General features: G+C 37.8%; 1 protein-coding gene across 20 annotated transcripts in view; it reads right to left on the minus strand.

The window, feature by feature from the left end:
* RGS7 (regulator of G protein signaling 7) overlaps nt 1-27,069 on the minus strand; it is a 583,792-nt gene that overhangs the window by 14,084 nt on the left and 542,639 nt on the right. For 8 of the 20 annotated variants that reach the window (XM_055233704.1, XM_055233710.1, XM_055233708.1 and 5 more), the window contains 6 exons: nt 26,337-26,435; nt 24,750-24,811; nt 23,328-23,438; nt 21,649-21,774; nt 16,016-16,202; nt 12,793-12,882 (listed from right to left, as the gene is read on the minus strand). In XM_055233704.1, the coding sequence (XP_055089679.1) occupies nt 12,793-12,882; nt 16,016-16,202; nt 21,649-21,774; nt 23,328-23,438; nt 24,750-24,811; nt 26,337-26,435 (675 nt within the window). Of the gene's footprint in view, nt 1-10,551; nt 10,647-11,343; nt 11,398-12,792; nt 12,883-16,015; nt 16,203-21,648; nt 21,775-23,327; nt 23,439-24,749; nt 24,812-26,336; nt 26,436-27,069 lie in introns of all 20 variants that reach the window. The other 12 variants (XM_055233702.1, XM_063613531.1, XM_055233706.2 and 9 more) reach the window with 6 other exon arrangements.

The following is a 27,069-nucleotide window of genomic DNA, read 5'->3' on the forward strand; positions in this document are numbered from 1 at the left end:
AAAATCACTAATAAAAACTGGCTGGTTTTGCAGCTTGGGGAGCATCACGGAACCTGCCGAGATGTGATGTGTCCCCCGGACACCCAGTTTAAAATTTCTCTCTTTTGTACTCTGTCCCTTTATTTCTCAGACTGGCTGACACTCAGGGAAAATAGAAAAGAACCTATGTGAAATATTGGGGGTGAATTTCACCCAATAGCACATGCCTGTAATCCAAGCTATTTGGGAGGCTGAAGCAGGAGAATCACTTGAGCCGGGGAGGTAGAGGTTGCAGGGAGCCGAAATCATGCCACTGCACTCCATCCTGGGTAACAGAGTGAGCCTCTGTCTCAAAAACCAAAAAAAAAAAATAAATAAAATAAAAATAAAAACAAAAGGGAAAGAAAGAAAAAATAACATAGATTTTTTTTTTTTTAAATTTATAAATTTGTTTTTTATAGAGGCCAGATCTATTTTGTTGCCCAGGCTGATCTTGAACTCCTGGCCTTAAGTGATCCCCACAACCCCGTGCCTCGGCCTCCCAAAGTGCTGGGATTACAGGCACGAGCCACTGTGCCCGGCCAACGTAGAGATTTTAACTAAGGGAAAGAAAAAGAAAACTTGGGGGAGGTGATGTAAATCACACCTCCAAGCAATTCACTAGTTGTCATCTAGAGGAAGGGCTTGTATTACTCTGTGGTGCCTTCAGGAAATAGAACTAGGATTAATAGTTGGAAGTTACAGAAAAGTGGATTATGGAAGGGATTTCTAAGAGATGGAATGGTCTGCTGTCTACGGGTACCACATCTCAGATACTCAGGAGCTGCCAAATGCTGAATACCCATTTGTCACTGAGCCTACAGAAAAGATTCTTGCAATGGGCTGGGGATTGGACCTGGGGAAATAGGGACCTCTAAGTTCCTTTTCAATGAAACTCCAAAAATTTTATTATTCGCCAGATCTCCTGAAAGTACCTTGAAGATTTACATTTTACAATCAGAAAAGAGAAAGCTCTCCCAATAATCTTTTCTATCTCATGTTAGGAATATATTCTTGTTAGATATTAATGTCTATTTCAGGTGAACAGTGTTGATAATAGGGACTTGTTATTCTCCTTTGTAGTAACTGAGCCCATGTCTATTGGGTAATTTGTTTTTGGCTGATGAAATAGATGAAAAACTTCTTTAATATCAAAATAAAATCTGCATGACTCAACGAGGCAAAAAACTGATGGATGAACTTTTTTTCCCCCAGGAATAATAGAGCATTCTAGAGAATGTATTTTAAATTTCCAGTAACTGCCACAGCCTATTTTAGTAATGACTTCTGCTGGTTGAAATTACAGGTATAAGTGGTGTATTTAGGATTGTCCAATATGTGTTCCTTTTATTCTTAGATACTGGCCATCGACAAAAACAATGACAATAGCCATCAAAATATGGTGCACAATGAAGAGGGCAGGAGATTTTGCCCAATCTGGGCTTGTGTATAGTATCAGCCAAAAACGTGAAAAATGCACCAAGGTGTCTGTAGATATACACATAATACATCCATGCTTATAGATGGATGCAATTTAGATAAAGATGTCTAATGTATCACTATTTTAAATTGTCTATTTTAGTGTCATTGCTTTTTGGGTACTAGCAAAAATTATGGAAAAGAAAAAATTACAACCACAGCTTGTCATCAGTATAAAAACGGCTTTCTTTTCTGAAAGATGTTTCATAAAAGAATGCTAATGAGTATATATGATGCTACATGTGTCTTTAGAATAAGCAAGAGAAAAGGAGTAAGAGATGCCTTGTTGATGACCCAGGGCTGCCTAGTAAGTGACCTCACAACTAGAAATAATTAATATATGACTCCACTTTTGGTGGAAATTAAATTTGGACATCATAATAAACCCAAACTTTACATCAACTTAACTTCCATTCATCTTTTTCCTAAATACTTAAAACAAATTTATAAAAATAATGTGCAAATATTACCCTTTAGACCATTGATGGAATTCTGCTTAACTCTTTTTCATTCTATTCAATGCTGTTTAATTCAATGACATAAATTGAGATTGAGAGTTGACCATCTGCAAGGTACTGTGCCAAATGTTGAAATGCTAAGATTACATTACATATAAGATATAAGTCCTATATCTCCTTGCTTTACTGAGCTACAATTTTGTACCCTAATATGAGATTCAGATCACTTTGAATAATAATTCAAGTTCAAATATCATCAAATAAAATAAAAGTGATAATGCAACATAATGAGCTAATGGTCATATATAACATGATTTCAAAGTGACACAGTGTGACATTTATTTTTCTGCTGTCAAGTCTTCCAGTAAACTTGGTTCAAAAATGTTCTATAAAGTTTATTGGTGCTACAAGTCTTCTTCTTCCTTCATTTCTTCTATGTTACCACCCAAGTTTTTGTTATCATCTAATGTGCAGATGACTACAGTAGCTGCTGATGCTGCAAACATATCCTCCTATCTCTAGATTCTCCTAGCTTTCCCTCATCTGCTGTGTAGATGATGATGGCCCATGTGTAGATCCAGAGCACAGGATATGTTCTTGATTACCTTCTTCTGTACTCTGCTTCTCTAACCGGAAACCTCCACAGCAGTCCTTGCCTGAATTTGCCGTCTTCAGACCCTATTTCTTGTGCCACCTTTGCTCTGTCTCTCTCTCTCCTGCAGGGCCCCACTGTTTAGTGGGCAGGTCTCTTGCTTAGGCCTTAACTCTTCCTCTCCCTGCCTCCTCTGCACTGTTTTAAGAGAAGCTATCATGATTTATATTAAGGAAGTTAGTGGAAAGCCAGATCTGTTCACTGAACAGTTAACTTGCATGAGCAGAATGAACCAACTTAGGTGCAACTGTTAGTAGTATCCCCAAAGTAGTAATTTGTGTTCATATCTGTCCTTTTGCAAATTATAAGCTTCGTATGAGCAGGGGCTTTGTCTTATCTATCCATTCTCAGAATAAAGTGCCTGGCCCACAGTAGTTTCCCAATAACTGTTTTGTTGTTGTTGTTGGATAAAAGAATCTAGTAGTGCTTGAATACATGGGTGCTCTTGGTTTGTAAACTTATCATACAGAGCCCCCAGGGTAGTCTCTGGCTGAAGCCTCATAGCTACTGGCACACACCCAAGACTTCATATTCATTGGAACACAATACTTTGGGAAATGCTGTGGAAACTTCTGCCCTTGGCATATGTAGCAGCGGAGGGTGACATTTCCCACTGTGGGGAGTGTCTACTCAGCAGTCCCACAGCATTCCGTAGGAACCCCCAGGGCTGCACTGGACACTCTGACAAAAACCCATGATACAATTCAGAGCTCACAGAACTTGAGCAGCAACTTAAGAACTACTTAACGATGCTACCAGGGGAAAATGAAAATATATTGTCTGAACTCAATTAGGCTACAAGGTCTGATACATTGCACACCAATCGATTTACATCATGCTGCAGGGAAACTAAAATTGTTTTCTCAGGCAAGTTATCAGCACCAGTTTCAATAAAATAAGATGGATAGCCATATCTGCCAACTACAAAATGACAAATGAAATGGTTTCAGGTCCATAGCAGAAGAAAGAGGAGAAAATAGTTCATCTCTGAGCAGACACACTTTGTATGCTTGCTGGTGATATCTGTGGTGGGGAAACTCAATGGCCAGTTTATAAATTATTTTCACTGAAGGTGTAGTTCTTGCACTGTCACCCAGGCTGGAGTGCAGTGGCACGATCTTGGCTCACTGCAAGCTCTGCCTCCCCGGTTCACGCCATTCTCCTGCCTCAGCCTCTCGAGTGGCTGGGACTACAGGTGCCCGCCACCACGGCCAATTAATTTTTTTTTTTGTATTTTTAGTAGAGATGGGGTTTCACCGTGTTAGCCAGGATGGTCTCAATCTCCTGACCTTGTGATCACCCCACCTCAGCTTTCCAAAGTGCTGGGATTACAGGTGTGAGCCACCGTGCCCGGCCATAGTAGGAATTTTTAAGCGTAGTTTACCTATATTAGTGTATCTGTAATCCCAAGCAACAGAATCCATAGCACTCAACCCTAAAATAATATGCACAAAGGCTTTCTTTAAGGTAAATTCACAGGGCAGAGATGTAAAATCAAAGCCTTCCTTCTCGTAGGTTCCAAGTCTGCTTGTGTCCTATGATGAATGTTTTGTGAACCAGATAATCTGCCTCATTATGATAGGTGTTTGTGTCAATTGAGGATCTGACTCACTCTCTGGAGCTCTTACCATGCCCACAACTTCATTAATATATATTTAATCTAGAAAATGACCTTTCTGAATACTCTAAGGCTTGTCTCTACTTTATTGTGGTAGAAATTGATACCAAGAGAAGTGAAAGTAAGGACAGCCAAGCTGTCTTTTTTAACCACAAAGAGTATCACATAACCTAACACTTAGTCAAAACTTAATACCTGTTGATGAATGAATGATTTAGAAACTAGTATAATGGTAAATAAAAACAATGATATAAATGTAGCAGATGCCTGGATCCCGGGCCACCAGGTCAATTTTCTCTATTGGGATTATTTATGGAGAACAAATCCAGTGGCAAGTTTATATATTTTCTTTTTAGTTGTCCTAGGACCCTTTCCAAAATAGCCTATTTGCACTAATGTGCATGTAGGTCCAATCAATCAAGTCCAGAGTGTTCAGCCAGGAGTGACACGGCTCAATCCCGAACAGAACCAAGGTCCATCCCAAACGTGCCAGAATGGGCAGCTGAGGGACTGCCCAGGTAGATGCGACACTGCACTGCACTGCTCCTACCCTGGCTCCACAGCTGGGCTGAGGCTGTGATTCCCAGACATGGCACCGGTATTATTCACAGGTTTACACTGCACACAGAGGGCAGTTCCCAGCTTATAGTTTTATAAGTTTTATAGGTTATTAGAATATGGAAAGAAATCTCACACTAGATTTTACATTTAATAAAATCCAAGTTAAGCTGGGCGCGGTGGCTCATGCCTGTAATCCCAGCACTTTGGGAGGCCAAGGCAGACAGATCACCTGAGGTCGGGAGTTCGAGACCAGCCTGACCACCATGGAGAAACCCTGCCTCTACTAAAAATATGAAAAATTAGCCGGGCCTGGTGGTGCACGCCTGTAATCCCAGCTACTTGGAGGCTGAGGCAGGAGAATTGCTTGAACCCGGGAGGCAGAGGTTGCCGTGAGCCGAGATCACGCCATTGCCCTCCAGCCTGGGAAACAAAAGTGAAACTCCGTCTCAAAAAAAAAAAACAAAAAACAAACAAACAAACAAAAACCAGGTTAAAAATCATTTGACTGAGAACTAGAAACTATCAACGTCTTCCACAGTGTCTTTAAAAAAAGCAATATAAGCTTCCCAGAAAGTAGCTACAGTTCTTCACTGACTGAAGACTAATTGATAGTGGAGGTCTGTCATTAATGTGTAACACGTTGGTTTTGGAAATCAGGAATACAACATCTGATTCCCGCCTTCCAGAATAAGTTATTTTTCCCTTTAGTGTATGCTCTTGCATCAAGGAAAAAATAAAGATGCAAAAGAGATAAAAAGAGATAAATAGATACGTCTTCCCTTGTAAATTTACATTCCATTTAACTAAGTAGTTCAATTTTTTATAAAAAGAAAATCAATATATAACTTAGATTTCATCATACTTTGACCTATAAAAGCAATGAATAAATAAATAAGCAACAACCTAAATGTTCATTAATAGATGATCAGAAGAATTACAGGGCATATCCATTCAAAGGAATTTTGCGTGGTTAATAAGTAGAATCAGGTAGAAGAATAGTCAATTATTTGGAAAACATTTACAATGCATTTTAAGTGAATAATGTTTCAAAAGAATATTTAAATACAATTCAAATTCTTAAATATTTATATTTATTTGTGCAAAATGCCAATTGGAGCTATGTCTGGGTAGAGAGAGTCGTCTAGAGGTGAAGAAACTGAGGTTCAGCAGTTTAAATAATTTTTTTATTTATTGTTATTATTATTATTATTGTAGAGACAGAGTCTCACCATGTTGCCCAGGTTGGTCTTGAACTCTTGGCCTAGAGCCATCCTCCCACCTCAGCCTCCCAAAGTGCTGACATTACGGGCATGAGCCACTGTGCCTGGCCTTAAACAATATTTTAAAATTCACATGGCGAAAAAATATAGGACCAGGTTTCAAACCTAAATAGGAACACATCAAATTCCTTGGCCCAGGCTCTTTTTACCATGGTACCACTTATATATAATCTGCATAAGGCTGTATTAACCAGTGATTCCACAGTGGGCTTAGATAAATCATTTAATTTTATTTAATCAAAAGAACACTCTAAAAGAACTAAGGATTGTATCTTTTCATTTTATATTTCAATAAAGAGGATTTACATTTACATTTGCTCCTATCAACATTTAAACAATTGAGCTACACAGTTAAAAACAGATCTGGGCCGGGCACAGTGGCTCGCACCTGTAATCCCAGCACTTTGAGAGGCCGAGGCGGGTGGATCACTTGAGGTCAGGAGTACAAGACCAGCCTGGCCAACATGGTGAAACTCCGTCTCTACTAAAATACAAAAAATTAGCCGGGTGTGGTGGCGGGCGCCTGCAGTCCCAGCTACTCAGGAGGCTGAGGCAGGAGAATTGTTTGACTCAGGGAGGCGGAGGTTGTAGTGAGCGGAGATTACGCCACTGCACTGCAGCTGGGTGACAGAGTGAAATTGTGTCTCAACAACAACAACAACAACAAAACAAAACAACAACAACAACAACAACAAAACAGATCTGATCCTAAAGATCAACTGATTTCAGAGCCCACCCACTCCTGTTAAATTTCTCTCACGGAGTCTCCACAACTTCCGGTCATTCTTCGCAGTCTCCACAGCAGTAAGGAGCTCAATGCACCAGCACAAATATACCAGGACAGAGAGAATGGGATAGCCAAGGACGCATCATCTTTTTTCTATTGATTTTTTTTAAAGCCTCTACAGATAATTGTCTTCATTAAGATAGGGTGAAAATATTTCCAAAAAGAGATTAGATTAGGTGAATCCCTGGGCGTTCAACATCAATACTTTCTAATATTCATTTTTACTTTTCTACTTTTGTAGCCCAGAGCCAGGCTGATTTAATTTCCACTTCACACAAAGACAAGACAGGAGGTGAGTCACACAGTCAGCACTTGATTATGAATCTTGATTGAAGGTGTGGCTAATCAGTCATCCTACCATTTTTCCTTTGTTTTCTATCTGTCCCTCCTTAATGTTTGTGTAGCAGACAGATGTTATGGTTTTTCTTATCTTATCATGTTATCTTATTTTTTGAGACAGAGTTTCGCTTTTGTCACCCGGGTTGGAGTGCAATGGCATGATCTCTGCTCACTGCAACATCCGCCTCCTGGGTTCAAGCGATTTTCCTGCCTCAGTATCCCAAGTAGCTGGGATTACAGATGTGCACCACCACGCCTGGCTAATTTTTGTATTTTTAGTAGAGACTGGGTTTCACCATGTTGGCCAGGCTGGTCTTGAACTCCTGACCTCAGGTGATCCACCCGCCTCGGCCTCTCAAAGTGCTGCAATTACAAGCGTGAGCCACCATGCCCAGCAGGTGCTATGATACTTTAATGGCTGAAAAAGTGGTGTCAGATTTGATGATGTTGATGAAGAAAATAATTTCATAATTCTTAAAGCATATGAACTTTTTTGAAAGAGAATAAAGTCAACTTAATAACATTTAAAGGTATGAGAGGACACAGTAACCCTTGAAAGACCAACCTTAAGAGACTTCTCTGATAGCAAGAAAAATAAAGAAATAAAAGAGTAAACAACAACAAATGAAAAGGAGCTTTCTTGAGACAACAAACCACAATGCAGGCATTACACAAATGTGAGTTATTTTTATCCTACCCATTTTGGGATTAATGAAAAGAATAAGAATAATCTATAAAGAGTAATGAATTTAAAGTAAAAGAAAAAGCTTGCTTCCAGTTCCGGCTCTAACGCTCAACAGCTGAGAGAGATTGGCGAAGGTGACCTCACCTCACTATTACCCCATTTTTTTTGTCTGTGAAAAAAGGTGATACTTGCCTGACTACCCCCCAGGATTGTTGTGCATGTAAACAGTGACCAAAACAACAACAAAACACACAAAAGGAGTCTATATTTTTTGGAAGACTGAAAGTGCAATGCAATCCTCAGCTGTTTGTTATAATTTTTCTCTGAAGTGCTAGTAAGTGTTTATGAGTCTGGGTAACTAACAAAAACTCCTCTGCAAAAGCTGGCTAGCAAAATATTTTTGTCTCTGGGCTGAAACAAAAACAACAATGCCATTTTTCTAACCTCGGTTATAAAAACCCTAGGCTGGAACATGTAAATCAACTTACTAAAATAGGCATGCATTGGAAATGGACTCAGACTGGGGAGGCGGGTATCATCAGGTGGCAAGATTTATTTATTTTTTGTCAGTTGGGAGAATGTCAAACAGCAGGGTGGCTCCATGGAAATAGCATTGGGGAACAAAATACATTTGGAGTCAGTCCTAGCTCCTTCGCTGACTATGTGACTCTGGGAAAATTATGCACCTCCTTTGACCCTTTAAATTTCTTACCTACAAAATGGGTAAAATAATGGCTATAATAATACCTACCTTACAGGGTCAGCATATGGATTAAATTAGATGATATTATGAAGTGCCCAGTGCAGAGCCTGGTAATGGCAGATATTCAATGAATGTGAGTTTTTCCCCATTGTTTTCCTAGGCTACATACTTGTTTACTATTTTCCCCTATTCCATTTCTTTCTTGGATACTGTTGACCTTGTAGCCTCCCTGTATGTACCAGAGCAACCTGTGTAGAGGATTCCTTTAAAATATTTACATAAATTCCATCTTTACTCCATTAAGTCTATCTGATTATAATAAAATCACTCATTCTTTATCTTACATTAAATTATTTTATTGATCCTATAAAGGTGTCTCATAAAATTTAGTATGTGAAGATCTAAGATGCTTGATACAGCTGCCGACCCTTAAGTTATAAAATATAGAACACCAAACCAAGGGGAAATTCAGAGAACCTTTCTAATTTCCTTACTCCATTTCTTCTGAATAACACCCAAATAAAAGTATTAAATAAAAAAGATTGCATTTTATTTTCCTGGATGGAAAAGGATTAACACTAAGCAACAGTGTCTGAAAGTTATTATTATGTGTGTGTGTGTGTGTCTATGTTTGTGTGTGTGTGTGTGTGTGTGTGCATGGATGGTACTCAACTTCTTTTCCTTCAGTAATTCCAGTTTTTTTTTTTTTTTTTTTTTTTTCACTTCTCTTTAAGAAGGTGGTTGCTCTTCTTGGTCTAGTGAAATCCTATAAATTCAGTTAAATGTAACTTCTGGGAATTCTCAGATTACATATGGGCCCTCCCTCCTCACCCTAATACCCAGTAGAAATTGTTTATCTTTCCCTTGTACATCCTAACATTTTGTCTATACCATTTTGGTACCTTTGAAATCAAGCTCTACCATGGATATCCAACCTTTTGGCTTCCCTAGGCCACATTGCAAGAAGAATTATCTCGGGCTACACATAAAATACACTAACACTAATGACAAATAATCTTAAAAAAAAGGTCCGTGCATAATTTTTATAACATCTACCACCACAGATAAGCAAAAAAGTTCTTGCATTCAAAGGGTTGGACATGGCTGCAAGTCTATACTTTTTACATGGTCCCAAGACATAGCACACGGTTTAGAATAGAGGTGGCATTTGTGTGAATTTTGATTGAAGGTGTGGATGATCAGTCCTCCCTTCCCCTTATTTCCTATTGGCCCTTTCTTAAAGTTTGCAGTGTGTGACCATATGGTACTATTTTAAGAGTTTGAGAAGTGGGTTAGATATGATGTTGGAAGAAAGACAACCATTTGACTTCCCCTTTCCATCTTCCCCAGGTTACATCACTATTTTAGATCATATCACAGAAATTTCCATTGTAATTTCAAGAACAGTATATTCTGTCAGCATTACATTTGAAAAGGATTAACTTGAAATGCCTCTTAAACAATACACAGAGTACCTTATATTATCTGATCGTCACTTTCTCCAGCCAAATCTTGGAGAATTTTTTGACACTGTCTTTATTGCCCCATGGTGACTTATGAGGCATGCTTCAGAAAATTCTGTATTAAAGAACAGAGGTTCCAATAGTGCCAGCCAAAATTTCATAAAGTTTATTTACAATGTGATTAATTTCTGGAGTCCGTCATTCTCCATTCCTTTAATTCATGCAATCACATTGAATGTTCACAGTATATATTACTGTTCAAATTCTTTCAAATACTCTGTGTACCGTTGCAATGGTAATTCACAAGTAGAACTGAATAACATTCCCCACCACAAGGATCCTTGAAGGAAACTGAAAACAAAAGCCACATCTTTGTTGAATCCAGTTTGCTCACATTTCAACACACATAACTGGCCATCACAGCAAAAGCCACAACACACACACACACAGCAGCATGGAGCTAAACCACACAACTCAACAGACAATGCAGACAAACTTGAGTATAAACCAAGATTTTTCTACCTCTTTTCATAACAGGTTAGTGCTGGCCCTCAGTGTTGGTGTACAGTTTTTATGGCATGGGAAAATAGGGATGTTTCTGCCCTATAAAAATAAATGTGTTGAAGGCTTTAGTTTGAGCTTACACAATGTCAGAAAGTTCCAAAGGCACTGGCACAATACAAAAAAATCTTACAAACAAATATATATCATCAAAACACATGGCAAGATACTAAGAAAACACTGGTAGGAAAACTACTGGTTTCTTAGGTGATTTATGCAACAGTTTTCAACACCTTCCTGAAAAATAAGGGTCTTTGGTGGGGCATATCTTGTCACCAACCACCACTCATATAAAATCTTTAACTTTAAACTGCTCAGTAGACCCTCTGCAGAAGTAAAAAGCATAGAACCCTCATTGTTCTTAATATTTTAAGCCTCAGGAAGGGCTAAGGGAAAGACCACAGAAATACATGCACTATCTTTAATAAAGAAAGGAATACAAGGAATAAAAATAAAATATAAAGAATAATTATTATTCCTTCCTTTTATATGCTGTAATATAAACTTCTTTCCAAACTTTAATTCTGTACAGATACTTGTTCATATAACATCTTTTTCTACTCTGGAAAGGGATGGGACAGAAAGATAAGCAGAAAACATGAAGTTCTGAATTTGAATAAAAGAAACACTTTTGCTGTTACATCAAGAATGCAAGGTGGGCAACAGGGCTAGAAATAGGGAAATGGGAAAAATTTCATTGGACTTAATGATTCATAATTCCTCAAAAAATTAAACTTACCACATTCTGTGCAAATTTTTCAAAAGATGTTCTGCGATCCATTGAGTTTCCAGACTTACGTATGTGGGGTAGGATAGGGTGAAGGGAAATAAGGGAAGATTAAAAAAAAGAAAGAAAGCAAGGAAAATAGAGCAGAAAAAGACAGGATAATGAAATGATGCAACACCAAATCCATGTTCTAAATCAGAAGGCCCATAGAGGTTGGAGAGCCGCCGAGGGAGGCTTCTTCTCACAGGACATGGGCTCTGCTTACACCAAAATCTTTCCTTGTACAAACAAAATGGTGTGATTCAAGCAAAATCAAATTAAGCCAAAATGAAGTAGATATGTGAAGCCTTTATACTGACATTTACAGAGCCTAAATATTTAAAAATCTAGCAGCATATCCTCAGAATTTCCTCGAAACTTTTATCAGAAAAAATTTCTGTTGACATCATCATTAATTCTATAAAGCATTAATGTCTAATAGAACTTTCCAAAAGGATGGAAATCTCATTCTACGCTGTCCAATACAGAAGCCCCTAGCTGTGGTTATTGAGCACTTGAAATTTGGCTAGAACGTTATATAATTTTAATTAACTAAGATTTAAACAGTCCCATGTGGCTAGTGACTGCTGTACTGGATAGTGTTACTACAAAGTATCCATTTCCAGTTGTAAACGCAACGGACTTTTAAAAATCTTATTAGCCTACATGATGATCATGAACTACACAAAACTATAATTTAAACTCAGAGTTTCAAGAAGCTATGAACTATTTTAACATTAAAAATAATGAATGACGTTGATGTTTATGTCCAGGTTTTCTTTTCCCTGTTACATTGATTACATAAGGAGTTATGAACAGAGAGACATCGATTATTAACATTGTTGAATAATGAGGTCTACTACAATGCTCCCATAATGTGCTTGGCTACCATGCTAGGTGTATAAAATTCATCACAGGGATATTAAGTGATTCAGGATAAATGCCAAAGAAAAATATTTGGAAGCAAACATTCCTACATTTTGTCGTCTATTATTGAAAAAGGTGAGTCTACTTTCAGTTATGAGGCCTGTAGTTCAAAACATACATTCTAGCTTACCAAACAAAGAAACCTCTCTTCAAGTTTTTGACCTAATGACTTTGTTACTTTCTTTTCTTTATTGTAACTTTGATTCCATGAAACTAGGCATACAGAAGACTAACATGAAACATGAAAACAGCTTCTAATAAATTTTGCAAAGCATGAACATCTGCAGAAACAAACAAACAGAAAGTAATACAATAAGCAATAAACAAACAGAAACAACTTAAATGGCCCTTATAAAATGCAAAGGTTTGGGGGAGGGTCTTGGAGTATGTTCACTTACCATTAGTCCAATACCCTGGATTCAGCAGAGGTAATTACTCCAAATAATTATAACTGAGAACTAGGTCAAGAAAAAACAACTCACAAAAAACCAGTACCTTTTTCTTTGCCTGTAGAAGCTCCTGATAGGCACTGGATCTTATAAAACGTGGGTATGAATCACTTTTCATCAGTTTGTAAATGTGCTCCTAAAAAGAAATAATGGTTCAGGTGCTTCTTTACTATTTCTTGGGAAAAGTAAAATATCATGATGTCACACATGGCTAAAGAACACATCTAGTAGCAGCTAAAAATAGTAATAACAATGCCAATTAGGATACCTTCTATTTACAGGACATTTAGACCTTCAAATTCATTATCTCATTCATGGGTCATTGTTTAAATTGGTTTAGGAGCTACTGAGGAGGCAAATCACATCCAGTCATTAAAAAAATGGAATTTGATTAATAAAATGTCATAAAATAACCTCAAATCAAGTTGTTGACTTATATAGATCACTAGAGAATATAACTAAATTTGCTGTCTCTTAAAATTACTCCAGGCCTGAAGTGGGTAATGTTAACTCAGACTGAGTAATCATCCTGGATACCTTTGGCCCCTGCATTTACTGGGAGGGTGCCAACTGCCCAGAAGAATCGCATCATCTCTTTGGTACAAATTGCATGGAAAATTGTCTTCCACACCCACTTTGGGTCAGAGCACAAGTCCAAAAATAAATTTTGTGATATTTAATTGCTAAATCTCCAAATTTGTGTGCTCTCTCTTATGACTTACTCAGTGACAGATTAGGTAAATATTTGATCATTTGCCCCTAAGAAGTTTGCAATATTCTGTTTTGATGATGAATTTTGGTAGACAAGGAAGTCAAAAAAAAAAAAAAAAGGAAAAAGGTACTCATTCAATTCAATCTTGACCCAATCTAGGGAGGTTCCACTCTGGTCTACCACAGCTCAGGGAGCTAACATGTGCCTTGATCTTCCTACTCTAGTGAAATATCAGTTAGGCGTAGAGCTTGGAACTATTGGAGAGTATTCTGAATGTCTCAATTTTCTTTTCTTTTTTTTTTTTCTTGAAGAAAATACATTTCAAGAAATGACTCCAGTTCTCTGGTCTTAAACACAATAGCAATAATTTGAAGTTACTTTAAATTCATTTAAAGACATTCAGGATTAAGTCTCAAGACAGCCCAAGGGTGATCTTCAAAGGATGTTAAGTTTGGAACTGTATGGGAATTTGTCTGGAAAGTAGAGCAATGGCTGGTTTTGGAGTTTAGCATTTTGAGATTCAGATTCTACCTTGCTCAAGAACTACCACTTACAAATAGGATAAATATAGGCCAACTTTTTCATCTCTCTGATCCTTAATTTTCTAATCGATAAAATAGCATTGTTGTGATGATTAAAGGAATAATAAATGTGTAGTGAAGCATGGGGTGTGGATAGTAAGTGCTCAAATATACTTGGGTATATGGCAGGTACTCTTTTAAGTGCTTTCCTGTATTAGTTAATGTAAGCCTTACAAAACCCCTATGGGGTTGGTAACCATTATGTCCATTTTACAGGTGAAGAAACTGAGGCGTGGAGAGGTGGTCACGGAGCAGAGCTGAAAGCAGAACCCAGGCAGTTTAGCTTATGATAGGATTTTTTTTAAAAAACCACAAAAAAACTAGAATTAAATATCTGAGCTTAACTGAAAAAGAAATCTAGGGCCAAGTGGTATTGTTTTCTATAGAATTTTTTTTTTCTGTAAGAAAAGATCCTCTTAGGCAAGAATATTTTTAAATGACACCGATAACTAAAAAAATGTTCTCTTTTAAACCTCAGGAAGGGCATTCCAAACATTTCACACATTATTGGCTCTAGAAAGATGCTCGACATTTTATCTTGGACTGAAAGAAAGAAAAGTCAGCAGAGAAGTGAGCAGCAGGGCCAGTTTCTGGCCTGCTCTCTGTCCTGTGTCTCTCTAGAGTGTAATTATTCCTACATTGGAGACCATGGCTGAACCACATGGGATAGGTATCCAGTTAGCTGTTAAAATTCATGTTAGTTTACTACACAGTTGCTGATTTCTTTAAATGAAAGCCAAGGAGAAATGTATTTTCTATAGAGAGTGGAAATAAGGAAGGATATTCGTGTATCTCATTCTTCATCTTCTATATTTTATTTTAGTAATGTGTGTTTTTTAAAAGGTACTTTTTAGAATTAATAGTCTTCTCCAAAAGAAGTTTAAGAAGTTATGAAGTATGCACGTTCTGATTTAAAAACCAACTTCAACACATCATTAGGGAGTGGGTGCAGTGGCTTATGCCTGTAATCCCAGCACTCTGAGAGGTTAAGGTGGGAGGATTGCTTGAGCCCAGGAGCTGAAGACCAGCCTGGGCAACATAGGGAGACCCACCCTGTCTCTACAAAAAAAAAATTAAAAAAAAATTAGCCAGGCATGGTGGTGCATGCCTGTGGTCCCAGCTACTTGGGAGGCTGAGGTAGGAGGATTGCTTAAGCCTGGGAGGTGGAGGCTATAGTGAGCCATGATCCTGCCACTGTAGGTAACAGAGAGAGAACTTGTTTCCTAAAATAAAATAAAATAAAACACCACATTATTAGGAAACACTATCCCCTCGTTACAAGTTTATTTTTCTTCTTAAGTATCAACATTTTTTGAGAGAAGGCAGAAATTCAAGTTGTTTCTACAAAGGGAATTAAGATCCAGTTTGAGAAAAGATGACTAAAAATTTGTCTTAGGAAGTTAGAATCAGTTTTATTTTTTCTTTCTGTAGGCTAAAAAATTAACTTGAAAATTTAAGAAATGTCAGAATCTACTGTTTGATTTTTTTTCACCAGAGATAAAACTTGTTTGAGTTTGACATAACTTTAGGCTAATTCAGTTTGAATAATTTATAATAATGAATAATTCAGGAACGTCAGAGTCTTAGAATCTCTACATTGAAGATGCTTTAAAGATTTTAAATCTTTTTAAGAAAATGTTTTAAAAAATCTTTTACTGAGATGGGGTCATCATTAGATGGTGTTTGCTCACTTGTTGGGGGGACAAACAGAGTAGAAAATGAAGTAAAAGTTTTAAAATATTTCAAATATGCCCCTTCATATAAAAATATTCAAACTTAGAAAATATTCCCAGGTTTTAAAAAACTATTCAGTTTAATCTGTCTTTGTTCCCTCCTAGATCAGTTAGAGTTATTTTACAGTTATCTAAATTGAAAATGTTAGAAATAGCTGCCATTTATAATGAAAATAAAATGAATATATCCAACGATCAACTTCTCAGAAGCACGTTTGTGATGGGAGGCTCCCGTACACCCACCTGAGCATCTTCAAATGTGTATCGTCCAGGTTCCTTCACGTTCTGTGTGGTTTTGTCATAACTCTTGGAATCCAAGTTAATAGCACTGGGGGCTCCGGGAGCCAGAAACTCTTGCCATATTTCCTGAACTCTTGAGGGCACTTCTTTAATAGGCCTCTTTTTCAGGTCCTCCACTGCCAGCCAGAATCTATGCAAAATGTGAGATCAGGTGTTTACTCTGATGGCCCATCATCTGAAAATTCTTGTGATATTTACGGATCATGCAGTTCATCATGATGACTCACAGCCAACTCACTTTCTCTGAGGGCTTCCAGTATCAGGGTGGTACTGACTGTATTCAAAGGTATAATCTTCTTTGGAAGGAATTATGAAAAACAATCTAAGTGTTTGTTGTTAAAAGCAGATCTGTCAGAGCCCTGTATAACATTGATTTTACATAAGGAAAGTAGCACTGCTAACTGTTTATTGAAAACAAAGAGGAGTTTGAAGGGAATTAAAGGTGTGGGACATGGAGCCTCCAATTGGGAGATAAAGGCGTGCATTACACTGTGTTCTTTGGATGTTCTGTCCATTTGAGCAATGGGGGCTAGTATGGAGAGCCTTTTCTGTTCTAGCTGGTAAGGGAATTACAAAGAAGCTTTGCTGGAGTTAAAAGAGGCCTGGACATAAGATCAGAAAATGCTCTGGCTGGAAAAATAAAACCAATTAACTAATGTTAAGCTAATTTAATTGAGAGAGTTATGGAATGATCGAAGCAGCAAGCTTTCACATGGAATTATTTGAAAAGTTTAAATGTGTAGAGGCATCATTGCAATTCAAAAGCCACAGAATAATATATACTGACTTACTTCTGAATATAGACTTATTTATAGCATATGTATACTGAAAGAACCTGGGAGTGTGTTTTGGTTGATAATAGCAAGTGGTAAAGTCTATTCATTGGTTGCATTTCTTCAATATTTTGCTCTAGGCTAGAGCTTGCTGGTTAGATCTCCAGAAATAATGTTTAAAAGATAAATGAGTAGATCATAATTTGTTAATAGAAACAAACACGCTAGGTGAAAAAGGAGCTGCTAGGAATGTGTTATCCTCCATAAACACTCTTACTGCTCTAATAGTAGACGAAGTCAAAGAAAGGCAAAGATGGCCACAGAGACAGCAAACTTCAGGCTACAGAGTCTTAAGAGAGGCACAGGTGATCAGCAGTACCTTCGTAACTACTAAGCTTTAACTTGACCATTAATAAATAATCGGCAACCAGTGATGAAGTGCATGAGCTAGAATTAGAGTATCAACTACTACTCAGTCTCGTGATTTTTGAGTTTTCATCTCCAGATTTTGTTTTTTTATAGATATATGTAACAGAGGATAATCTAACTTTGACAACACCTCAGACAGGAAACTACCACCATGACTTTCAGAAAGGAAGGCTCAAGACCATTCCCTCTTAAAACACAGATTTAGACACTGTGCACTCTAATAGGAATACTATGCGAGGCTGGGCACGGTGGCTCACATCTGTAATCCCAGCACTTTGGGAGGTCGACACGGGCAGATAACCTGAGGTCGGGAGTTTGAGAGCAGCCTGGCCAACATGGTGAAACCCTGTCTCTACTAATAATACAAAAATTAGCTGGGTGTGGTGGTGAATGCCCATAATCCCAGCTACTTGGGAGGCTGAGGCACGAGAATCGCTTGAACCTGGGAAGTGGAGGTTGCAGTGAGCAGAGATCATGCCATTGCACTCCAGCCTGGGCAACAAGAGCAAAACTTCCTATCAAAAAAAAAAAAAAAAAGGAATACTATGCGTAATCCGAGGGCGCAGGAGTGTTGAAATTAACATATGCTCAGGCAAGTTCATTCCAGCACACTTTGAACACATCAATCAAAACAGTCTCTGTCCTCAAAGAATGAGCAGAGAAAAAGATAAACCATTTAAATGGCCATAACTCCAGGAAGTACATGAATGGCTGTCTAGGAAGAGAACAAACTAGACAGTCTGGGAAAGGCAAGCAGGAAAGAGCCCCTCTGCTGGGGCAAGTGCTGGATTGGAAAAGGGGGATCTAGACAAAGCTATTCTAAATCCAGTGACATCTGAAATGGGCCTGGAAATAAGCATAAAATACAAAGGGGTTGAGAAGTTAATAACCACACCCATACTGATATGTAGGTGCAGGCACTGCTCTAAGTGATTCACCTATATTAACTCATTTAATACCCACAGTAACTCTATAAAGCAAGTTCTATTATTTCCCTCATTTTAGAGAAGAGGAAACTGAGCATATGAAGACAAAGTTGCTTATTTAAGGTTGCTCACTATTGGTGTCACAGCTGAGGTTTGCCCCCAGAAAATCTGCAGCAGATGACATGCTCACAACCACTCCCTCACACAGTCTTTCTAACAGCATCACTGCCTTTCTTATTCCCACCATTACTGTAATTATTGTAATAGCTTAATAGCATGGAGGAGCCGGGTGCAATGGCATGCACCTGTGGTCCTAGCTACTCGGAAGGCTGAGGTGGGAGGATCACTTGAGCCCAGGAGTTCAAGGCTGCTGTGAGCTATGACAGTGCCTCTGAACTGCAGCCTGGGTGTCAGAGAAAGATCCCATCTCTCTTAAAAAAAAAATCCTATATCCTTTATTTCATGGTAGCTGGAACCTAAGTCAGTATTTTTAATGTCTTTGATTCTTGATTTCCTCATCAGTAAAATGGGATGATAATGCCTATGTCACTGGGTTTCCACTGGATTATTTGGTTTCCATTGGATTAGTTGATTAAATTAATTCCATTAATGTATACTAATGATATAAATTATGTAGAAGGCACTGAAAAGTACCTGGCATATTTTTAGTCACTCAAAGATAAAAACTCATGATATTACTACATTTTCTTAGCACTTGCTCTATGCTATGTGTTTTGCTAGAAAAGAAGAATGAGGGAAATACATCATAAAATTTCAAGTTCCTGCTCTCTATTAGGGAGAGCAGAGAGGGTATTTGAAGCATAAGTACTTATCGAGAAACAGTCCTTCTTATTTTTTTCCCGTCCTAATATTTGAAAAAAATGCTCAGATGAGTGACACACTCTCACTGATAGCAGGAGGGCAGCTGTTTGGGTAAGATGCACGGAGAGTTATTTTATTTTAAGTGCAGTTCACAGCCCCGCTGACCACTGAAGCATTTTGTCTCCTTCAGTGTGTGACACAGATATGTCAGTGGAAGCAGAGAAGGGCTCAGATTTGGGGAGTGGTGGACAGTAGCTTGGTACTGGTTTGTAGGAAACCAAGAATGCCACTTACATGCAATCTGACCTCCTTAGCCATACTTTCTCTGCTTAACCTTCCTCAGCCATGCTTTTTTCATCTATAAAATGAGGCAATATTTACATTTTATGTTTGTTTTGGTGGTTAGATGTGTGATGATCAGAAATAATGAATGCAAAATATAACATAGCATATAAAAGTAGTAGATATAAAATATATTCTGGTGTCTTGTAGGTATTCAAGAATCAATCTACATCTTTCATGTATCTACTGATCTATACTTACTAAGGAAACATATGGTAGGCATATAGTAGATATTCAAGAAATATATATATGTGTGTGTATATATATATATAAAATGTGTGTATATATATAAGATAATCTAATATTTCTTAAATATAATTACTTAGTCTAGAGTCTAGTACGGCATAGAATGATTAAGATATGATTAAAGCTTGAACTAAGAAATTGGCAGGAATTCAATTCATGCCTGAAACCTAGTATCCACATGCTATCTGCTTTTTCCAAAGGCATCTTCTCTCCTCCTGTTCTGATGGTTTATCTCCTCCCCATTGTCCAGCTCTCGGCCTAGAAGCGATTCCCCCTAGTATCCCTTTGCCGATCTCTAACTCTGGGCTAGGTATCCCTCTGTGCTTCTCCCAACTAAACACCCACGATTTTGTGCTGTGATTTGTTTTCTTGTCTGTATCAACCAATAGACCGTAATTTTAATGAGAGGAGGAGATGTTTTTACTTGGCTAGGCGAGGCTGGTAAGGCTTATTACTTGTTTATTTACTCATCATGATACAAATGATATCAGCATATTTTCAAAAACTTAGAGAATGAGAGGAACATCCATCTCCCCAGCCACTAAAGTGCCTAAAGTATCCTTTATCTCTGCTTTATTTTTAATGCATTCTTTTTGTTTGTTTGTTTTTTGAGACTGAGTCTTGCTCTGTTGCCCAGGCTGGAGTGCTGTGGTGCAGTCTCGGCTCAAGCGATTCTCATTCCTCAGCCTCCCCAGTAGCTAGGACTACAGGCGTGTGCCACCATGCCCGGTTAATTTTAATTTTAATTTTTTGTAGAGATGGAGTTTGCCATGTTGGCCAGGCTGGTCTCAAATTCCTGGCCTCAAGAGAGCCACCTGCCTCGGCTCCCAAAGTGCTGGGATTATAGGCGTGACCCCTGCACCTAGCTTTTTAATGAATTCTTCCACTCCATTATTGACAATGTGACCTCAATATAGAAAATGTTATTAGTAGGCTCAATACAGAACTTTAGCAACTTTAGCAGCAAGATCTTGCAAAAGCCCAAGCGTGAAGGGTTCCCATAAACTGGAAGGAGAATAGGAAGCTGCATGCCAGCAATCCATGCTAGGCACACATAGAGAGTTACACTCCTCTGGGTTCTGTCTGTGGTCATCTTGCTTCATCCGTGCGACATGTGTCAGCGTCCTACATCTTTCTGAATGGTTTGGGATTCCTACCTGTTAAATCTCCTGAAAAGAACGTAACCATGCCTGGCACTACTTCGTTCCAATGAAAATAAACGAATGCAGAGAACTTTCAGTAAATGAATTTTACAGGACTGCATAAGTCATGGAAAAGTAAAAATTGGGCATCAGCTTTCAAAAGAATAATGAATGAAAGAGCTCATGAAAAAACAGTCTTATACAGTGGAAAGTTATCATTCCCTTCAATGATGTTAAATAGAGCTATTAAAATCCACTCTAATGTCTTATATTTAAAAATGCAATTTTCAGATCCTCCTTATGTTAGCAAGTTTTAAAAATATATAAAGATGATGTTTACAACAGATGGGCAGAATGGGTGTCGCTCTCTCACGAACAGCTCAATGCTGCGCTGCTCTCAATTGCCCTGTGGCTATTATTTAAACATGCAAAGAGAATGAGACAGCCCAACAGTCTGGTTTCAAGTTATTTGATATAGCTGCCCAGACTCTTCTTCTCTAACTTGCTTGAGAAGTGATACGCAAAGATAGTCAACACTGACAAATAGGTGATATTTTAATTGAACTTCATAAATGTTATTGGCCAATCTCCACTTTGCCAAACATTGTTCTCTGTAATGCATTTCTTTACAGAGTCCATTTCAAAGCCACCAAATTTGTATAGTTAAAACATCTGGAGACACAGAGATGGTGTAAAAATAAGTTATAAGAAATTGATACGTTGGACAGCCTTTGCCTTGCTATCTCTTTTCCCTTCATTAGGTGGCAGAAATTCAATGGGTTCATGACATCATTATGATGTTAGTGGAAGAATAATTGATCTATTACCTCCAAAATAACCAGACACATCACAGACAGTATTTCTCTGGCCTATCAGATCCAAGCAATGTGTCTTACCTTAAATTTTCTGAGCTGAATTCTGACTCTAGAAATTTAAGGAACTGTTCTCTCCCAACTGGGTCTTTCAATGCCTCGTCCATGCCAAAACCCCATCGTTTTACCCTTTGCTGGCTCGGTTCTTTGCTATAGAAGATAAAACAAAGGCAAATACATTCCTTTCATTAGAATTCCCATTTTTTTGTTATTACATTCCCCTTCAAAATCATGTGTGCCTCGAAGTTCCTATCTTTACCTTTTCTTCAAAAATATATATATCTGATTAACGGCTCTGCATGAAATCATCGTGTACATTAGTATTAATAATAAAGTTTAACATTTATTGAGCATTATGTGCTAAGCACTTTACATAAATGGTCTCTTTTTGTTTTTGCCAGCCACTTTATGAGATAGGCACTATTAATCTTATTATTTTATAGATGAGGACAGTGAGGCACAGTGTGATCACTTGCCAATGTCAGGCAAGTAATAAGGGGTAAAGATCCAGATATTCTGACCCCAATGCCACATTTCTTTCTTTTTTTTTTTTTGAGATGGAGTTTTGCTCTTGTCACCCAGGTTGGAGTGCAACGGCGTGATCTCGGCTCACTGCAACCTCCACCTCCCGGGTTCAAGAGAGTCTCCTGACTCAGCCTCCCATGTAGCTGGGATTACAGGCACCTGCCACTATGCCCGGCTACTTTTTGTATTTTTAGTAGACATGGGGTTTCACCACTTTGGTCGGGCTGGTCTCGAACTCCTGACCTCAGGTGATTCACCTACCTCAGCCTCCCAAAGTGCTGGGATTACAGGTGTGAGCCACCATGCCAGGCACACATTTCTTAACCACTACGCTACACAGGGTCATGCAGGTATACTGAACTGGGGAAAATGCATTGGTAACCAAAAGATCTCAATACTAGCTAATGATTCTGGTGTCAATTAAATCTGTGCCCTAATCCTAGCTGAGTCACAACATTTTGGGGTTCCAGATTTCTCGTCTATAAAATCTTTAGCTTGTGGATGAAGAGTTCTGGGCATGTCCAGTGTTTAAGATTCATGGCTGGATGCAAAAGAAAGAGATAGTCCAGAAATGCAATCTAGAGAACTGCTAGAAGTGTGACAGGGTACCAATCTTTTCTTTGTAAAGTGATATGCCATGATCTTTTTATGACTCTGTTAAGGCTGATGATGTAATTCTTCCCTAGATAGCTCATGAAAGAAACTAGGGAGTCCTAAGTGGTGCTTTGCTTTTCTTAGGAAGTGTCTTGCCAGTTTCTCTTACAGTGTTTATGGTAAGCTCATTCTGTCTTAAAATTGAATTCATAAAGACATACTTGTGTTGGGCTTAAGTATGTATGGCTTTAGCATTCACTTTACTTGACTACATGAGACTTTGTGGCTACGTGGATTTTCCAGGAAGATAATAGCAATGAGCTAAATTTCAAGAGCTGAAGATCCTAACTCTGACTAATTGCACCTCTAATTTTGGGACGGTCTTTCCAGCAATGCAAATCTTAATGCAAATGCAAGTGTCTAAGGTTCAAATGCCATGATCTTGAACAAGAATGTTAGATATGGGCCAATGCAGATAAAGAACAAAATTACATTCACAATTAGCCAACAATAAAATCCTTCCCATTTCACTCAGACCCTGAAATAAAGCAACATATGTGCGAGAAAGATAAAATGCCACCTACCTTGCCTCAAGTTCCCAGAAAGTGGTGTCATCGGACAGCCATGGGTTAGAAGGGTCAGGTGGCAAAAGAAACGGGTCGTATTCTAAATACTGTTCCGTGTAACTTAGTAGACTAAGGAGAAAAAACATTTCCAGTTTCTTTAGTTTTCTGATTGGGGTTGCAGCCGGTCCAAAGCAAGGAAAACAATATAAAAATGTGGGACCAAGGAATCCTTGCTCACTTAAAGAATGAAATCCAATGGCAATCTTCACGCTTCAGTAACTTTCATGCAACAACTTATTGTGCTTCTTGGCAGACAGCTATGGCTAAAGATTCCATCTCTCCCCATGCCTAAGCCATATAAATCAGTATCCCTTGGTTAACATGAAGTACTATGGAAGAGGTCAGTGTGTGAAGGGCACCTCTAAGAGTCAGTTCCAATCTTTGGTTAATCAGTCCACCCACAGCAGAACAGATTTTAGCCAACTTAGAGAAAGGCTTAAAAGGGAAATTTTGTCAAAAGTATTTACAGGAATTAAGTAAAATGGGAGCCACTGACAAGTTTTTTAAATGGATATACAAATTTTAAAAAGGGAGAAGGGAAAGAAGTTGGAGAGGTAGGATTTGGCAATACCCAAAAGTGAAGAATATGAATGGCATTAAGAACAGATTTAAATGAAGAAAAGGAAAATATCTAAAATTTGAGTTTCATTCATATTCTGAAGTCAGGCAGGAACAGTGTCAATTGTTACTGTTAAAATAAGTTTATAGAGAGGCTCCAGGTTGCCCAGAGGTCACTGATAAATGGAAAGTTTCATGTCTTCTGGCAGGAGTGAAAAGGCTAGACTCTACAGAATTATCCTCTATATCTGATTCTTAGTTGAACAAGGACTGGATGTCTAGGCTTTTAAGAGCATTATAATCATTCTGTCATTTTTTTTTTTTTTCTATTTCTTTTTTTTTATTTTATTTTTTTTATTTTTTATTTTTTATTATACTTTAGGGTTTTAGGGTACATGTGCACAATGTGCAGGTTTGTTACATATGTATCCATGTGCCATGTTGATTTCCTGTACCCATTAACTCGTCATTTAGCATTAGGTGTATCTCCTAATGCTGTCCCTCCCCCCTCCCCCCACCCCACAACAGTCCCCGGAGTGTGATGTTCCCCTTCCTGTGTCCATGAGTTCTCATTGTTCAATTCCCACCTATGAGTAAGAACATGCGGTGTTTGGTCAGTAAACTATCATTCTGTCATTTAAACTACATCAAAAGAGTTCTTTGAAAGTTTTTCTACGTGCAAAAAGGAAAACAAGATCACATTACTTATAGGATTCCAATTATCTGTCCGAACTCCTGCCCCAACAGTTCTCTTTCATTTTTAAACACATTTCATTGTCATATGAAATTTTAAAATTTATATAGACACTTGGAAATACTCACCTGTCAGCGACTTTTGACATTTTTAACCGATGTCTATCTAACTGTATTTGCCAATATTTTATCTGAAAAGAGGGTTAGAGAAGGAGTTACATAAGTAATGACATTTTCACAATTTTCCACTCTAAATCATGATCAGCTGGGCAATTCTGAACAAGAGTATAGTCTACGTCAGTACAATTTCACAGTTGGTTAAAAAAAAGCAGAGGGCTCCTAAAGAGTTAAAAAAATGAAATGTTGGAATTTGAACACAATTGATATCACTTTAGAACAGCAATGAGTTTGACCATTCTGCCTACTTTAGCAAAATGTAAGTTTATTTTAAAATTGTAGAGATTTTGCTGGGTGCAGTGGCTCATGCCTGTAATCCTAGCACTTAGGGAGGTGGATGGATCACTTGAGCCCAGGAATTCAAGAACAGCCTGGCCAACACAGTGAGACCCTGTCTGTAAAAAAAATACACAAAAATTAGCCAGGTGTAGTGGTGCAGGTACTATAGTCCCAGCTACTCTGGGGGCTAAGGCAGGAGGATCACTTGGGACTTTGAAGCAGAGGTTGCAGTGAGCTGAGATCACACCACTGCACTCCAGCCTGGGTGACAGCAAGACTCTGTCTCAAAAAAATAAAAAATAAAATTGTAGAGATTTTAAACATTCATTCACGGTGAATACCGAAATCCAGAATCATACTTCCCTCCAAATTTAGAAAATAAATGTATTTATTACTATAATTTCAAAATAAATCCTATCTCCTAATACCAAGAAAGTATCAATGATACGTGTTTTGAGAATAATTTTATCAACAATTCATGACAAATGCTCACATGGAATAATCACACACAGAAAACTTTAATTAAAAACTCTCTGAATGACTTTTCCTTCCTGATTATTGTAAATATACTAGAAAAGTATATTTTACACTCTTGATAAGCCATATTATAATAAAATATCAGAGGAAAAGAGTCAAAATGAGAATAAAGCCCCATGACTGAACCAATCATGAGATTATTTGACTTCAGACACTGGAGTTTGCTTTGAAATATTACTTGGAGCCAACACTATTGATCAAATGCTAAAAAAAGAGGTAGTGTATAGCATGACTCCATGACTGTACGCCAGTATTGATAAGAAAAAACTTTAAGAGGTAGAGATAAATCAGTACCGCAGAAAGCAAGAATAAGCACTCTTGTGAAGAAAATGTCCTATCATTGGATATGGGAAGTGTGACAATGGTCTCAACCTCTTGTCCTCTTACTCTTTAAAACAGAGCTTTGGAGTACAAAGTAACTATTGATGATGGCGTCACTTACAAATCAGCATATGTGATTTTTACAATTGGTTAGAGGAACAAAGATTTGGGTAAATAAAGAGTGAGGGGTTTTGAAAACCATTACCATATATTGATACATTTTCAAGTAATTACAATACTTAAAATTAGAACATTTTATTATCTTTTAACTGCAAATCTTCCACACGAAACAGTCAATCATACAAATAACCTATAAAAATACCCATTATTAACATTTACCCTCTGGTTTTCATAGCTGTTACTCTGTAAACCTTTAACAGGTCATCTCATAGGCTGACTCACCTGTTGTTGTAACTCATCTTCTGTTGGAGGTTTAGTTTCTGGTGTGGGTGTGTGGGTAGGACTGTGACTTCTAATATCATTTTGTAAACCATAGACAGACTATATTAAAATAAAGAATAAACATTTTAGGACAAAATACCATTTACAGTCACAGACTTTCTAAAAAGTAACTCTAGTATAAATTCAATAAGGTCGCTCAAAGCTTATTTGATTAAGCTTCTTCACAAAATTCAAAAGGCACTGCTATGATAAATATCAAATGCATATAAAATAGAAGCACAGCTCTGAAAAAATATGTAGTTAGATTATTAACTTTGACAGAATAATTGGTTATATGTAGAGAACAAGGTGCATGTGATAAAATTTGAGAGCAGGCTGGGAATACCAAGTTGGAGAATGTCAACACTAACTAACATTTCATAAGCATTGATTTAAGAAAATAGAGAGGTGGATGCAGAATAGAATAGAAATGTAATAACTCAAAAGAAGATTTAAAAATAACTTGATATTTTACATAGGAATTAAATGGGGCACTGAGGAGAGTGAAAAGTCAAGAATTCTATTGCTGATTTGATTTCTGATGGTGCAATAGAAGACACCAGGGTACTCCTACTCTCCATATCAACAGTGGGTTATTTACTTCACAATACTAGCCTTGCCATTGAGTGCCATTTGCAAACATCAGTGACCCCAGAGGCGTCATGCATCTTTGGAATTCTCAATACGCTTGTAC

This window comes from Symphalangus syndactylus, chromosome 19, assembly GCF_028878055.3.
Source record: "Symphalangus syndactylus isolate Jambi chromosome 19, NHGRI_mSymSyn1-v2.1_pri, whole genome shotgun sequence".
NCBI classification, from domain to species: domain Eukaryota; kingdom Metazoa; phylum Chordata; class Mammalia; order Primates; family Hylobatidae; genus Symphalangus; species Symphalangus syndactylus.